This window comes from Elephantulus edwardii, unplaced genomic scaffold, assembly GCF_000299155.1.
Source record: "Elephantulus edwardii isolate Elephantulus edwardi_28Jun2011 unplaced genomic scaffold, EleEdw1.0 scaffold00065, whole genome shotgun sequence".
In the NCBI taxonomy this organism is placed as follows: Eukaryota; Metazoa; Chordata; class Mammalia; order Macroscelidea; family Macroscelididae; genus Elephantulus; species Elephantulus edwardii.
Window position 1 is genome coordinate 153,317 of NW_006399815.1, and position 15,055 is coordinate 168,371.

General features: G+C 38.4%; 1 protein-coding gene and 1 pseudogene across 1 annotated transcript; both read right to left on the reverse strand.

Moving 5' to 3' along the window:
* Positions 1-658: 658 nt before the first annotated feature.
* LOC102844479 lies at positions 659-1,790 on the reverse strand (annotated as a pseudogene).
* A 6,442-nt stretch (positions 1,791-8,232) lies between these two features.
* On the reverse strand, positions 8,233-9,174 carry LOC102844888 (olfactory receptor 8S1-like). Its single transcript, XM_006888215.1, has one exon. It carries the CDS (start codon positions 9,172-9,174, stop codon positions 8,233-8,235), a length of 942 nt encoding a protein of 313 aa, XP_006888277.1.
* Between the last annotated feature and the right edge of the window lie 5,881 nt (positions 9,175-15,055).

Genomic DNA, 15,055 nt, shown 5'->3' on the forward strand with positions numbered 1-15,055 from the left:
GCTGGAGAAGAGTATTGAGAATACCATGGACTGCTAGGAAAACAAACAGATTTGTCCTGGAAAGGGTTAAACCGGGTGGCTCCTTGGAGGCAAGGGTTCTGAGGCTCCGTCTAACATACTTTGGACATGTTGTGAGGTGAGACCAGTGCTTGAAGAAGGACATCATGCTTGGGAGGGTGGAGGGACGGCGCAGGAGAGGAAGACCCTCTATGAGGTGGATTGATTCAGTGATTGGGATAATCAGGATGGGAGTGTCAGGGACAGTGCAATTGGCACAGGACAGAGCAGAGTTTAGGGCTGTTGTACATAGGGTCGCTATGAGTCGCAAGCGACTCGGCGGCACCTAACAGCAACAACAACATGTCTTTCAATGCCTTTATAAAACCTAATTACAAATAAAAGATAATTTACACCAAACAAAGCGCACACACACATACACAAAAAATACAATATGCTATAGAGAATTATTGGTGAACACCTGCTAAAAAATTCATGGTTTGATATGACTATGTAAACCATTCTTTTGTCTCTGAGTGAGATTGATTTGGATGATGCACTCTATAAAAGGATGTTTTTTAAGTATTTCTGATTTACTTTGATATAATGTTAAGTCAAGACATTCTCCTTCATCTTTCTACAACTGTTTTATCTGAATTATTCATAATCCTCTCCATTCTTCTACAGAAAGGATTAAACACTTCCATAGTTTTCTCTTCAGAACCATCTTTACTTTCTTGTTCTTCAGGATATAGATGAGGGGATTCTGCATGGGAGTGGTTACACTGCATTGTACAGAGAAGATCAATTCCAGGGGAAGTCAAATGTTGGCACAAGATAGTGGTGAAAGGCTGACCCATAGAAGGTAACTGCTGTGGGGTGGGAGGAACAGGTGAAGAAAACCTTGCTTTTGCCAGAGATGGGTGTGATAGTAAGGATGATGAAGATAATGCAAATATAGGAGAAAAATATTGAAAGTGAAGGGAGAAGCCAATGAAGAATGATGGAGCAGAATATGACAATGAAGTTGGCGGAGACATCAAAACAAGATTGAAAGTAGATAGAGGGCAACTCACAGCTATAGTGTGAGATGATGTAACTATTACAGAAGTCCATTTTTATTTACTTAATTTATTTTTAATTTTGTGTGTGTGTGCGTACCATCAAATCGGGTCTGACTGGTACAAGAGGAGATTGCCCCTCCTTCTCCAGCAGAGCATCTGATGGATTCAAACCTCAAACCTCTGGGATTGCAGTGCACAGCTTCTTGCCACTAGGCCACCAGAGCTCCCAGAAGCCCATTTTTACTGCTAGAAGGACATTGATGAATGCATCCAGAATGGCTAGGCCCCATGAGTCCCATACAAGCTTAACACACCATTGTTTACTCATTACCTGGCCGTAGAGTAGAGGGCGACAGATGGCAACATAATGGTCATAGGCCATCATTGAAAGCAGACAAGCTTCAGTTTCTCAAATGATAAGAAAAAAAGATTATCTAAGGCAGCTCCACATTGAAATGGTTTTATTCTGAGACAGTAGATTCTCTAGCAGATGAGCCATAGTGACTGAAGAGAAGCAGAGATCAATGAAAGAAAGATGACTCAAGAAGAAACATATGGATATAGAAGGTGAAAATCTATTCTGATGACAAACATTATTACCAGGTTGCCCATCACAGTCAAGAGGTAAATCCCCAGGAGAAGCCCAAAGAGCAGAGCCTGAATCCTAGGTTCAGCAGAGAGTCCAAGGAGGATGAACTCAGCGACAGTGTTGTGGTTCCTCAAGGACATTTGCAAAATTTATTTCTAAAAATAATATGGATAGATGTTACAGTGAAATTGCTATTATCCAACCAATATTCAAAGTACATTTATTCACATTTAATGTCATAATCACTAAGACATTATGAGTCAGGATTTGTGACAGTCACTCAGAATATTAAGGTAGTTTAGATACAATGACAGTATGTACAAAATTTTATGGCAAAGAAAAAGATAAAAAAAAACAATTAATTCAAAGCATTATTAGCTATGTGGGGAGCTCTCAATGTAATTTAGAACAAGTCAGTAAAATAAGCACATTCCAAACTGAAAAAAAAAAGAAAACAGTTAAAAAATTTTAAAAGTGAAAACTGTATCTTCCAGGAGTCAAGGAGTGGAAACATATTCAGATTGAAATAGTAGTCTAGCCTATGGAACAGAATTGAGAAAAAGCAAGGTACTTTTTATAAAATATTGCTACTTCTTAAGAGATATAACCAAAAACGTGTATAGACAACTAAATGCAGTATCTAAGGTTGTAAGTGCTTGTGTTCGTTTCTGAGGAAGTCCACCTGAGACCACCTATCAAAAGCAATGGTAGCCCTATTGAGTAAGGAGTTGTGTTGCCAACCCAAGGGGATGATTGAGGTGATGTTAGTTATTCCTTGTAGTTATATTTGGAAGCCAGACTCCATAGTCATGAATTACCTGTTTTATAAATATAAGTAGGGTCTCTTCAGTGTGGTTTTTGGAAATTCTGCCTTTAATCTATGATTCTCAAGTAATTTTACTAATATAAATTCACTGTGTATATGTGAGTTTATGACCAAATGAGTAAGTAATAAAGACAAATGTAAATGCAAGTAGTAAAATTCAATCATTTGCATAAACCAAGGCATCAACAATATCTGGTATAATGAATCCATGTATAGTCCCAACTACACAATAACAATTTTCATGCTTTAAGATTATTTTCAGAAGCTTTAGTTAATTGTATTAGGTCTTGTGTTTCAGTGTTGTTGTTGGGTGCCACTGAGTGGGTGTCAATTTAAAGTGATGAGATACACACACACACACACACCCCAGAATGAAACAGTAATGCTGTGACATCAACCATCACTGTAATTGAGTCCATTGTTGCAGCTTTGATGTCAATCCATCTTGTTGGAGACCTTCCTGTATTTCACTGATCTTCTATTTTAGTAATTAGTGTCCTTCTCAGGGAATTAATCTTTTCTGACAACATGCCCAAAGTATAGGAGAGGAAGTCTTTTTTTTTCTTCAAAGCCATCATTCCTTCAAAGCAACATTCTGGATGTTATTATAAGACAGATTTGTTTGCTCTAGAAGTTCATGATACAGTCAATATTTTTTACTGACACCATAATTCAAATGCATCAACTGCTTCTTTGGTCCTCATTATTCATTGTTCAGCTTTCACATGTGTAAAATGTGACTGAAATGACTATGGTGTGGCCTAGGCAAGTTTAATTCTTCAGAGTGAATTCTTTGCTTTTCAACAGTTTAAAGAGGTTTTTGCTTGTTTGGTTTTTAAACCAATTTTACAAAATTTCCTTTCATTCAATAACTCATATACATTTTGCTTTATAATATTAATTACAACGATTTAATGCCATTATTGACACTGTTTTATGGAAACTTTGCTGTACCCATCCTTTCCTTTCATCTTGCCCTTCTATTCACTAATTTTGGCTCCTTCTTCCATCCCTCTCTTCCCTGTAAACCCCAAAATCTATCTTTTGCCACAGATTTATTCAACACAATGCATTCATTAATTGCTTGACTGATGCTTCCAAAAGCAGTATATATATAAACAAAGAAAAAACCCCAAATACTTAACTTTAAACCTTGGTTTTCTAACCTAGAAAATGGAAACAATATTCATCTTACCAAATTTTTGTTTTTTTCATAGAGTTGTGAGAAACTAAGTGCTTTCACAGTGGTAATGAATTGCAAAATTGGTTTGGTACCAAGACCTAGTGTATTAATTTTCTCTAATTCCTGGGGTATAAAACCAGACGTTTTCGGAAATGACACATGATCTTATTTTTTGAACACATAGAGGCTTTTCTGTACTTCAGAGAAACTGAAAATTGACTTGGATGTTTTTGCATTGTTATTGTTAGTTGCACTTGAATTGAGTTGTAGTTACCTAATGAACAACAGATTGCCTTTGCCCTATTCTATTTTGTTATATTGTTTGTAGTCTCTGTAATGCAATACCATCGATCTGACTTTCTATGGGGGTATTTTATTTCCATTCCTTCTTTTCTGTTAATCCTTTTTTGTCCTTGGAAAACATTACCTTCTTAAATTTTGAATTTTTACTTTTTCTAAGGAATGCATATTTTTGTCAGTGTAGTTTTTTGCCTTATAGACTTGTCTGTTACTCAGCCGAAAATTGAGCTATAGGTATGTGTTTCATTCCAAGCTTGATAAGTGACTAAAGGCTATAGTTTGAGGATTCCTCCAAACTATCTGGCCAGTAAGCCTGATCTTTTTTATGATTTTGAGTTTTGTTCTGTATTTTTCCCTCTACTGCATCCAGGACCTTCTCTCTCTCTCTCTTTTTTTTTTAAAAAATTATTTTATTATCTTTTTTGGTGTGTGTGTGTGCGTACCGTCAAATCAGATCCGACTGGTATAGGAGGAGATTGCCCCTCCTTCTCCAGCAGAGCATCTGGTGGATTTGAACCACATAACTCTGGGATTGCAGTGCAGATTCTTGCCACTAAGCCACCAGAGCTCTCTAGGACATTCTCTTTTAAGAGCAGGAGCTACATATTTTCTGGTCTGTGTTACGTCCAAAGTGATTTTGTGTGTGTGCGTTCCTTTCCCTCTCTTTATTTTGCTATATGTGAACATGTAAGGTGGGTATGCTACACTGCCCCTTAGTTTGACAGCACATTATTTACTCACCACCAGATTCCTGGTAAGTGTTGTAGAGCACAGAGATGTCCACACAGAGAACTGTTCCCTGAACAGAGCAGCTGAGGGTGGTTGGGCTTGTTGCCTGCTGTCTATCAGTGGTGCAAGAGCAGAAGTGACTCTTTGCTAGTTATTGAGGCTGAAGAAGTTGTGAGTGTGACTGGACGTTGTGGGCATAATTGCTGATTCATGCCACGCAAGCATTACAAAAAAGTGAAAAAGAGAGATTTTAAGAAACATAAAGAATAAGACAGTGGTAAAGGTAAAAAGAACTAAACAACAATAACAAGATGAAGTAATAAAAAATAAAAATACAAAAGGAATGGGAATAAGAGAACAAAATATATTAGTATGAGAAAATAAAGAAGAAAATAGTATAGAAAAAAAGAAGAGAGGGGGAATTTTAAAAAACAGAAAGAAAATGCCTAAACAAAAAAAGGAAAACAAACAAAACCCCCCAAAACCCAAAAACTCCAGCAAAAAAAAAATAAAATAAATAAAAACCCTCAACCTCAAAGCTTTTAAGTCAGAATTGACTTGCCAGTTCTTTGCTGACCCTGCAGCCACTTTCCAGAGGCTGTAAATCTCATGAAAGGTGATTGCTCATCTCTATTTCATGGAGAAGCTGATGGATTTGCACCTCTAAGCTTTGAGTTGGCAGTGTGACTCCCTGACACTAGGTCACAGGAGTTAAGAGACCCGGGCCGTGGGTTAAGGCACCAAGCTACTACTCCCACCTGTATAGGAGGAAACAGGTGGTGTGGTGGATAGGTGTTCTGCTCCTACCAGAAAGAATGCTGAATCCAACCCACTCGCTGTAGCTGCTCTCCTGGAGAAGTCTGTGGCAGTCTGTTTCCATAATGATTCTAGCTTTGTAAACTTTACAGGTGAGTTCTTCTCTGTTCTATACAGTTGCTATGGGCAAGTTTCATAAAGGGAGGGCGGAAACCACTAACAATATCTTGTTCCAAAAAACTCAACTTATTTTGGAAACATTCCCAAAATTATTTTCATTCCAAACCTCACCTTTGAGTCTTGTGAAAGAAAAGAATTTCATTCCTTCAGCTTGAGACCCAGATAGTCACTGGTACACTTATTACCTGAGACCTACTCATGTTTTACACTGTCCCAATATTTTATTCTTTTCTGTCCTGTTTTTCTAAATTCCCTTAGTTCTGAGGCTCGGAGTATAACACACTCTTTTCAGTTATGCTTAGAGTGTGTTTCTCCTTAATTCATAATTAAGGACCATGTATCAACATTTAAACAACACTGGAACAGTACATTAAAGATAACTACCAGAAATCCAAGCTGGGTTTAGAAGAGGCTGTGACACTCGAGACACTATTGCCAAGTCAGATGGGTGTTTGCTGAAATGAAAGAGTACCAGAAGAATGTCTATTTGTGCTTGATTGATTATGCAAAGGCATTTGACTGTGTAAATCACAACAAAATGTGGCTAACCTTGAGTGGAATGGGAATTGCAGAACACTTGATTGTGCTCATGTGAAAACTATACTTGGGTTACGAGGTGGTAGTCATTGGAACAGAGCAATAAAACAATGCATAGCTCAAATTAGGAAGGGAGTGCATCAGGGATGTGTCCTGTCTCCACACCTTTTCAATCTGTCTGTGGAACAGATCATTCTGAAGGCTGGACTTTGTGAGAGGAATGTGGTATCAGGATTGGAGGAAGGCTCATCAACAACACATGTTATACAGATGACACAAACTTGCTTGCTGAAACTGAGGAAGACTTGAAGCATTTGCTGCAGAAGGTCAAGAACTGTAGTCTGTAATATGGACTGAAGTTTAACATCAAGAAGACCAAGATTCTCACCAGGGGGGCATTTGGAAGCACCATGATAAATGGAGAAGAGGGTGAGGTTGTTAACAATTACAGCTTGCTTGGCTCCACAAGTAACACTCTTGGCAATAACAGTCAGGAAATTAAAATGGATTGCATTGGGAAAATCTGCTGTCAGGGACTTTTCCAGAGTACTGAAAATCAACAATGTCAGTCTAGAGACTTAAGTGTGCCCTGATCCAGGGCATAGTCTTTGCAGTTACTTGCTATGCATCAGAAAGCTGGACAATGACTAAGGAATGCAGAAAAGAAATGATGCCTTCAAGTTGTGGTGCTGGAGAAGAGTCTTAGATATACTATGGACTGCCAAGAAAACAAATGGGTCTTGGAGATGGTGAAATCAAATTTTTCCTTGGAGGTTAGGATTTTTAAGCTCCATCTCACATACTTTGGACATGTAACCAGAAGGGACTGATCCTTGGACATCATGCTCAGAAGGATAGAGAGACAACTTAGGAGAGGAAGACCTCAGATGATACAATACCTGGGGCAATGGGGGTAGGTGTTTGGGAATCAGTGGGACTGGTTCAGGCAGGACAGGGTTTAGAGCTGCTGTACAAAAGATCGCTCTGAGTGGCAGGTGACTCAATAGCACGTAACAATATCTATCTTTCTATCTTGTAATGTGCTCTGGTGTCATAGTTGGTATGGATTTGCACCGCTAACTCAAAGGTTCCAATATAAAAGTTGCCCAGAGGGAAGTAGGTGGACGGTCTCCTCCTGTGTGATTTACAGTCTCTGAAAACCTGCTGGAAGATCTGCTATAAGTCAGTTATTACTAGGTGGCAATGAATTGAGTTATCCTCGTGAATCTTAAAGTCTTTAATGAAGATCAAAAGATCTTTCGCTAATTGCCTATTTTATAAGATCATGTTGTTATATGCCTTTAAGTTGGAAATGACTCATAGCTGATCTTCCAACATGTTTTCAGAGGCAGTAAATCACACAAGAGATTGCCTATCCTTCACCCTCAGAGCATCTAGTGGATTAAAATTGTGTGATCTTGGCTTGGCAGCACCCCTTCTTACCACTAGACCACTAGAGCACCCTTATGAGATCATACTCTTGATACTTATTTACATTTTACTTTCTAAGATGTTTTAGAGGCATGCTTTTTGCGAATCTCCTGATGAATCACCTTTCCTCTGGGCTAACCTGTCTTCAGATGAATATCTCTAAATCAAAATACCTCTCTTTTTAAATTTTTTTTCAAAATACCTCTCTTAACTACTATATTTCTTCTTTCCAAAATGATCCTTTACCAAACTCAAGATTGTACAAATTTCTTTTATATTTCCTCCACTTAAGGTTTGGACACTTGATAACATATTATCTGTATGGTAGAGAACTGTATGGTAGAGAGAAATGAGATGAAGTCCCAACGATGCAATGAGAAAGAAAAATGATTGACTGATTTTGTTGTTCCATGCTTTGCTTTACCTCTAAGTGAGAATAAATATGATTTCCTCACCTCATCTCCTTACTGTTGTTGTTAGGTGCTGTCAAATAGAGTATGACTCATAGTGCCACCCATCTCATAACACTATTACTTTCCAAGTTAAATTTCTGCATCCAACATCAGTGGCAAATGCATTCTTATTGCCAACTCTCCAGATATTTTGCTATAAAACATGAACTCTTCATCATAATCTGTGGTCAGCTACTTGGAAATGTTGAAGATATTTTTTTCAAGGTCCTTCTTAAAGCTGCTTTTACCTCATTATTTTTCAGGCTGTAAATGAGAGGGTTCACTAAGGGAGTGATCACACTGTACTGCACTGAGAAGATCAATTCCAGCGGTGAATCCGAGTTTGGCATGGCATAGCGAAGGAAAGCTGAGCCGTAAAATAGGAGTACTGCAATGAGATGAGAGGAACAGGTAGAAAATGTCTTGCTTCTGCCTGTGGAAGAGCTGATGCCCAGGATGGTGGAGACAATGAGAGAGTAGGAGAAAATGATGAGGACACAGGTTCCAAGCCCATGCAAGAGAGTAGAGCAGAGCATAACAGTAAAATTGGTGGAGACATCAGAGCAGGAGAGAGGAAAGAGTGAGGGCAGCTCACAGCTGTAGTGAGGGATGAATTTATCCCCACAGAAATCCAAATTCAAAGCTAGAAGTATGTTGATAAATGCATCCAGGAAGCCTAGACTCCAGGACCCCCAGGCCATCCACTTACAGATGTGGTTATTCATCATCTGACCATAGAGTAGAGGGTGACAGATGGCAACATAACGGTCATAAGCCATTACCGCAAGTAGGCAGGCCTCAGTGCCTCCAGTATCATACAGAAAGAAGACTTGAGCTAAGCAGCCTCCCACAGAGATGGTCTTCCTTTGAGACAGGAGATTCTCCAGCAGTTTGGGCACTGTGGTAGAAGAGAAGCAAAGATCTAGAAAAGAGAGGTGGCTCAGGAAGATGTACATAGGTGTATGGAGGTGAACATCCACCCAGATTATCAGTAACATCAGCAGGTTCCCCATCAGCGTCTGGAGGTAAATTCCCAGGAACAACACAAAGAGCAAAGCTTGGATCTTGGGACCACCAGATAACCCAATGAGGATGAACTCCGTAGTAGTACTGTGATTTCCCCAGGTCATTCAGAGAATACTTTACTCTGTAAAATAAGAACAGTAATGGAATTGAATCTTCTTTACTTTGGTTATTTCCAGAACATAACCAGTTTCTCTCTACACATTCCCTTCTTCTCAGGCTATATTTTCTATTAAAGATTTTAAAGCAACTCTCAGAGCTGATCTTCCCGCATGCTTTTAGAGGCAGTAAATTGCACAGGACATTACCCATCCTTCACTTTCAGAACATCTAGTGGATTAGAACCATGTGACCTTTGGTTGGCAGTGTATCCCCTCATCAGTAGGCCACCAGAGCGGATGCAAAAGTTATTTCCCCCCCCTTCCTAAGATATGAATTTGGAATCTCCATGACTAATCATCGTAAATTTTGACTCTCAAACTTGTTGCTGTCCTCCAAGATTTTTTCTTTTTTGTCATTTTCTTCAATGGACTCTTCATCTTGCTAAGCCTCATCATCCCTTGTGCATTCCAGTATGTCCCCTAAAGTGGTTGTACCACATTTCTTATTCTTCATTCTTAAATTCTTTATTCAACATTTTCCACAATTCATTAGTGTTTGAAAGGAACATAAGCTTTTTTAGAGTTTTGTTATCTACAAGACAATAATGCATATATTGTTTGATTTAATCATAAATTAAAACAAAAGGCAGCAGCTATATATAATCATATTGATAGGATTAAGAATCAGTAATATGGGCGAGTCATAAGTTACATTAGAGTCGGGAAGTAGATATTGATGTACATAGAAATAGTACTCTAGGCTCAGAAGAAGTGGACACTTTGGGCCTAAATAACATCAGAGAACAAGGACCAGAGGAGACCTGTCCATTAAAGTCTGAACTCTCTGTAGCATCATCTCATTGGCTCAGGCTTGAGCCCCAAGATCTGCCCAGAGAAAGGGCCATAAACAGATATTCCCCTCACAAGCTGGGGCCTTTTCTCTGTATCACCTTTCAAGGAGGAAGGTCTGTCCCTTTGGGGATGTAACTTTCTAAGAAATCTACCACTACCCTCATTTCTGTCTCCTTGTCTTTTCCCCCCTTAATCTTGTGCTCTAATAAAAGGCTTGCTCCTATACTTTAATGCTCCACATACTAAAGTCTGTTCTCCCAAGAAATACTAGAATTGCTATACTCTGTGCGATCTTGGTACTTGAATACCGGTCTATCCGCTATCTCTTTTGTTGGGTACAATTCTTTCACCTGTGCAAGAAGGGTGAACTAGGATATTGATTGCATGATAACAATATGTGTTGCCAAAAGAGACTTCTGTGGCAATAACAAAGAAAAATAGAAAGTCCCTAACAACTTCTATGAATTGGTTCCAATTTGACGGTATATAACAATATAGTAAAATATTGAAATCTACTTATTAGCTATGTTTGAGTCTATGTTGTAATACTATCAAGGAGCTTTTATAATTTATGAAAACTTAGTTATTGACCATGAGATAAAATTTAATTTCTGCTTGATATTCAAGAGCTCTTTGTCATCTGATACAAATTTCCTCTCCCATTCAGACCTTCCAGCATTCCTCAAATAGCTCGTACCATCCACAAAAAAGACCCTTCATGACAATCACCACCAGTAAGGACTGAAATTTAGTCTTTAGCAATTTATTTCATTAGAATGAATGTACAGCTACAAATAAATTGAAACCATTCTGGGGGACAGAACACATAAATATTGCTTTCAAGGGTGTATGTCTTTTACAACCTCTGTCATTACATATCTTTGATCCACTAAATGGTTCTCCTCCTATCTCGCCAAATTGGGAAGCTTGAACCTGATCAGAAAAGAACATTGAGATTGTAGTGTGTACCTTTATGGGCTGCTGATTGAAATGTCAGTGGTGCATATTCACCAGCAGATATGCAAAGAGAAAGGTGGGCTATCTCCTCACTAAAGAGTTACAGCCTGGGAAACCCACAAAAGGTGAGTTTAACACTTTCTGAGCCCCCAGGTCATGCAGAACTTCTTCACAGTATGCAAATGACTGCCATTGTCAACACTCACAATCAGGAAAGGAACCAAAATTCATTATTGGTCTTTGGAGCTCTTGAGGACAACCTTCCAATAAAGGGGAAGGCGATGCAACAACACTAACACAGAGGAAAATTGCAATGGGAATCACAAAAAGGGGGAGACTCACAGCAAAGGACATGCCTAATAAAGACAGATAGAAAAGATTGGATGAAGAAGAAACTTAACCTGAAAGAACTGGGTGGAGAGAGAGAGAAAATATTTAGAGAAATCACACTTCATCAATGATACTCTTATAATCTCCAGAATACAATAATTTTCCTGTAGTGTTTGATTAATGAACTTATCTAAGGTCAATAATTGTTCACCATATATTCATCGTATTAAAGAACCAATTTTTCTATGGTTAACTCTAGAAACAGCCCATAATATATAGCTTTCTCATGTAAACCAAAACTTGAAAATTATATAATAGTTCAAACTCTTGATATTCTCAAAGGAAAATATCAAGTGTTATTATTCTTGTGCCTCTTTCTCACTAGTTATAGTAGAAATATTCAACAATGGAAGTGCAGATTTTACCTTATTTGATCTCAGGCTTCGTCACCTAAATGTAAGTTTATATACTTTTCTGTGTAAATCTAAACATATTGCTAAAGATGAAGGAACAATTAATGTGTGAAGTTTTAGAGGAGTCCCTGGGTGATATGAATGATTAAGTACTCCATAACTAACTGAAAGAATGGTGGTTTGAACATACCTGGAAGCACCTTGACAGAAAGGTGAGGAGGTCTGCTTTCTAAAAGTCACAGTCTTTGTACTCTGTGCAGATGGGCTCTCCATGAGTTGAAATCAACTTGGTAGCAGCAATAAGCTTTTAGAAAGGTACCTGTATTTAGAAAGCCATTGTCTTGGCCTGCGGAGTTTGGTGGCCCAAGGGACATCTGGTCAATGATATGAAGTCACAACCTAAAGGCAGACCTTAGCTCATTATCTAAATAATGGTAACATTTGAAGAGGCACAGAGGACTGTCTAATAAGTGAGACCTTTAGTCTTTTTTGTTGTGCAATGTTTCTAACCCTCTGAGGAATTAACTGAGTATTTTCAGTAAATAAGGTATTATTACTTCGGAAAAACTTATGTTGTAGACAGGAAACTTATCTGTATATCTGAAATGTTCCTTTTCTTTAGAATAAATTCAGTCAGACCAACAGTTTTGTATCTAACTTTATCTCACAGTATTGACATGCATCAACTAAAATATTTTTTTTCTGTAGGTGATCTTTTATCAAGTGATATTAGATGCGTATCTTACCTTATTTGATGAATATTATATATCATAGCAAGATTTGTGTCTTATATATGTTCTCTATTTTCTTTTAAATATTTATCTAATAATTCTCTTTTCCCTTTTGCTTTGGTCCATTATTTTCTGATAATAGTAAAATTTATGGTACATTTTTAACAGTGTTCTATACCTAAATGGAAAATATGTATATGTATATATATTTTTTGTTTTTGTTATGTGCCATTGAATCAACTACAACTCATAAAGATCTTATGCACAATAATTCTGAACCCTGCTCTATCCTGAGCCAATATCATTGTTTTTGACATACCTACTCTCATTAATCCACTTACTGTGTTTTCCTCTCCTGGGCTGTCCCTCCGCCTTTCCAAACAGACCTAGTCCTGGAAACATGCTCAAAATCCTTTTGTTTAAGGGGCAGCTTTGTTTCAGCCTCTTCAAGACATACATGTTAGTTCCCTTGGCAGTCTGTAGTATGTTCAATACTTAATCTCCAGCACCACAACTCAAAGGCATCAATTCTTCTGTCATCTTTGGTCATTGTCCAGCTCTCTGATGCATAGTAAGTAATTGTGAAGACCATGATTGGATCAAGTGCACCTTAGTCTCCAGACTGACATTGTTTCTCTTCTCTTCCTTCTGCAGCAAATGCTTCAGGCCCTCCTCAGTTTCAGCAAGCAAGGTTGGACAGTGTTTGGTGGCGCTCCACAGTTAAAACAAGGTTGGAAGCAGGAGTAGTATCCATTTCCGAAATAGCTTGCCTCCAGAAACTCTATGTGGAGAAATGATGAAAGTTATACAAGTGTTCAGGTCTTTTGTTCATACAGTCAGTATGAGTCATCTATGACTTGATGGCCCCCAACAACAACAACAATTCTATAGACACTACTTGGTTTATAGTTTTGTTATCTATTTGTTATTCATATTAAAGATATTCTATCCATTCTTAAAAGTGGTGTATTGAAATATCAGTTGTATTTGTTCTTGATGCTATGTGTTGGCGAGTCACCTGTGACTCATAGCCACCCTGTGTACTGGAATTCTGAAACCTGCCCTGTCCTGAGCCAGTCTCACTAATTCTGACACACCTACCCCCAATGCCCCAGCTACTGTATCAACCCATCTCATCCAGGGTCTTCTTCTTCGGCCCTGTCTCTCCACCCTTCAGAGCATGATGTCCTTCTCCAAGGACTGGTCTCTCCTGGCCATGTGCCCAAAGTATGTGAGACAGAGCTTCAAAATCCTAGCCTCCAAGGAAGCTTCACTCTCTCCAAGACAGACCAATTTGTTTTCTTGGCAGTCCATAGTATGTTCAAGACTCTTCTCCAGCACCACAACTGGAAGGCATTGATTCTTCTTCTGTCATCCTTAGTCATTATCCAGCTCTCTGATGCATAGCAAGTAATAGAGAAGACCATGGCCCAGATAAGGCACACCTTAATCTCTAGATGGACGTTGTTGCTTTTCAGTACTCTGGAGAGGTCCCTGACAGGAGATTTCCCCAGTACAATTTATCTTTTGATGTCCTGACTGCTGGTACTAAGAGTGTTGTTTGTGGAGCCTACCAAGCTGTAAAAACAACCTCAATCTCTTCTCCATCTATCATGGTGCTGCCAATTGGCCCAGTGGTGAGCATCTTTGTGTTGATGTTGAGCTTCAACCCATATTGAAGACTACAGTCCTTGACCTTCTGCAGCAAGTGCCTCAGGTCATCCTCAGTTTCAGCAATCAGGGTTGTGTCATCTACATAACATAGGTTGTTGAGGAGTCATCCTGCAATCCAGATGCCACATTCCACCTCATAAAGCATATAGATTGAAAACATATGGAGACAGGATGCATCCCTGTCACACTCTTTTCCTGATTTTTGAACCCTACAGTGTTTCCCTGCTCTGTTCTGAGGACTGCTTCTTGATCCAAATATAGCTTTTGCATAAACACAATCAAGTGTTCTGGGATTCCTATTTTCCTCAAGTTTATAAAGAAGTGTCTGTTTCTCCCATCAGTTTCTCCATCTCTGATATATATATTCTGTTGTTTGGGATATATAAATATAAAATATTTTTATAATTGTTATATCTTCTTGATAAATTATCTCTTTTATTAATGCATATTGTCCTTCTTTGCTTTGTGTGACAGTTCTTATTTTGTCTTTTATTAATATAGCAACTATGATTATCTTTTGAATACATTTGTATGAGAATTTTTGCCTACCTTTTCATACCAACCTATCTGTCTTTGATTCTAAATGAGTCTTTTGTGTATAACATGCATATAGATCTATAAACAAATATTTTTTTATTAAATTTTATTAATTTTAACAAACATTTACAGAGATTTTGGGTTTCCATTAATTCATTGTTGCACTATTTTCTCTACCTGCCCTCCCCCCAGTTCATAATTCTTTTTTTCCCCCCTTTGAAAGTCTGTTTTAATTGTCCCATTGCCTCGGTGCATGTCAAAGCCAGTACTGATTAATCTCCTTTGTCAGTGCATCCTTTACCATTCCCTATCACTCCTCCCTGAGAGAGACTTCACCCTGATTCATAAGGAAAAGGGGATGGCGTATTCTCTTAGCTACTTCCTGCTGAAAAG

Bases quoted from the DNA above. Each gene is read 5' to 3' on its own strand.
- LOC102844888 (XM_006888215.1), bottom strand. From the start codon at position 9,174: ATGACCTGGGGAAATCACAGTACTACTACGGAGTTCATCCTCATTGGG.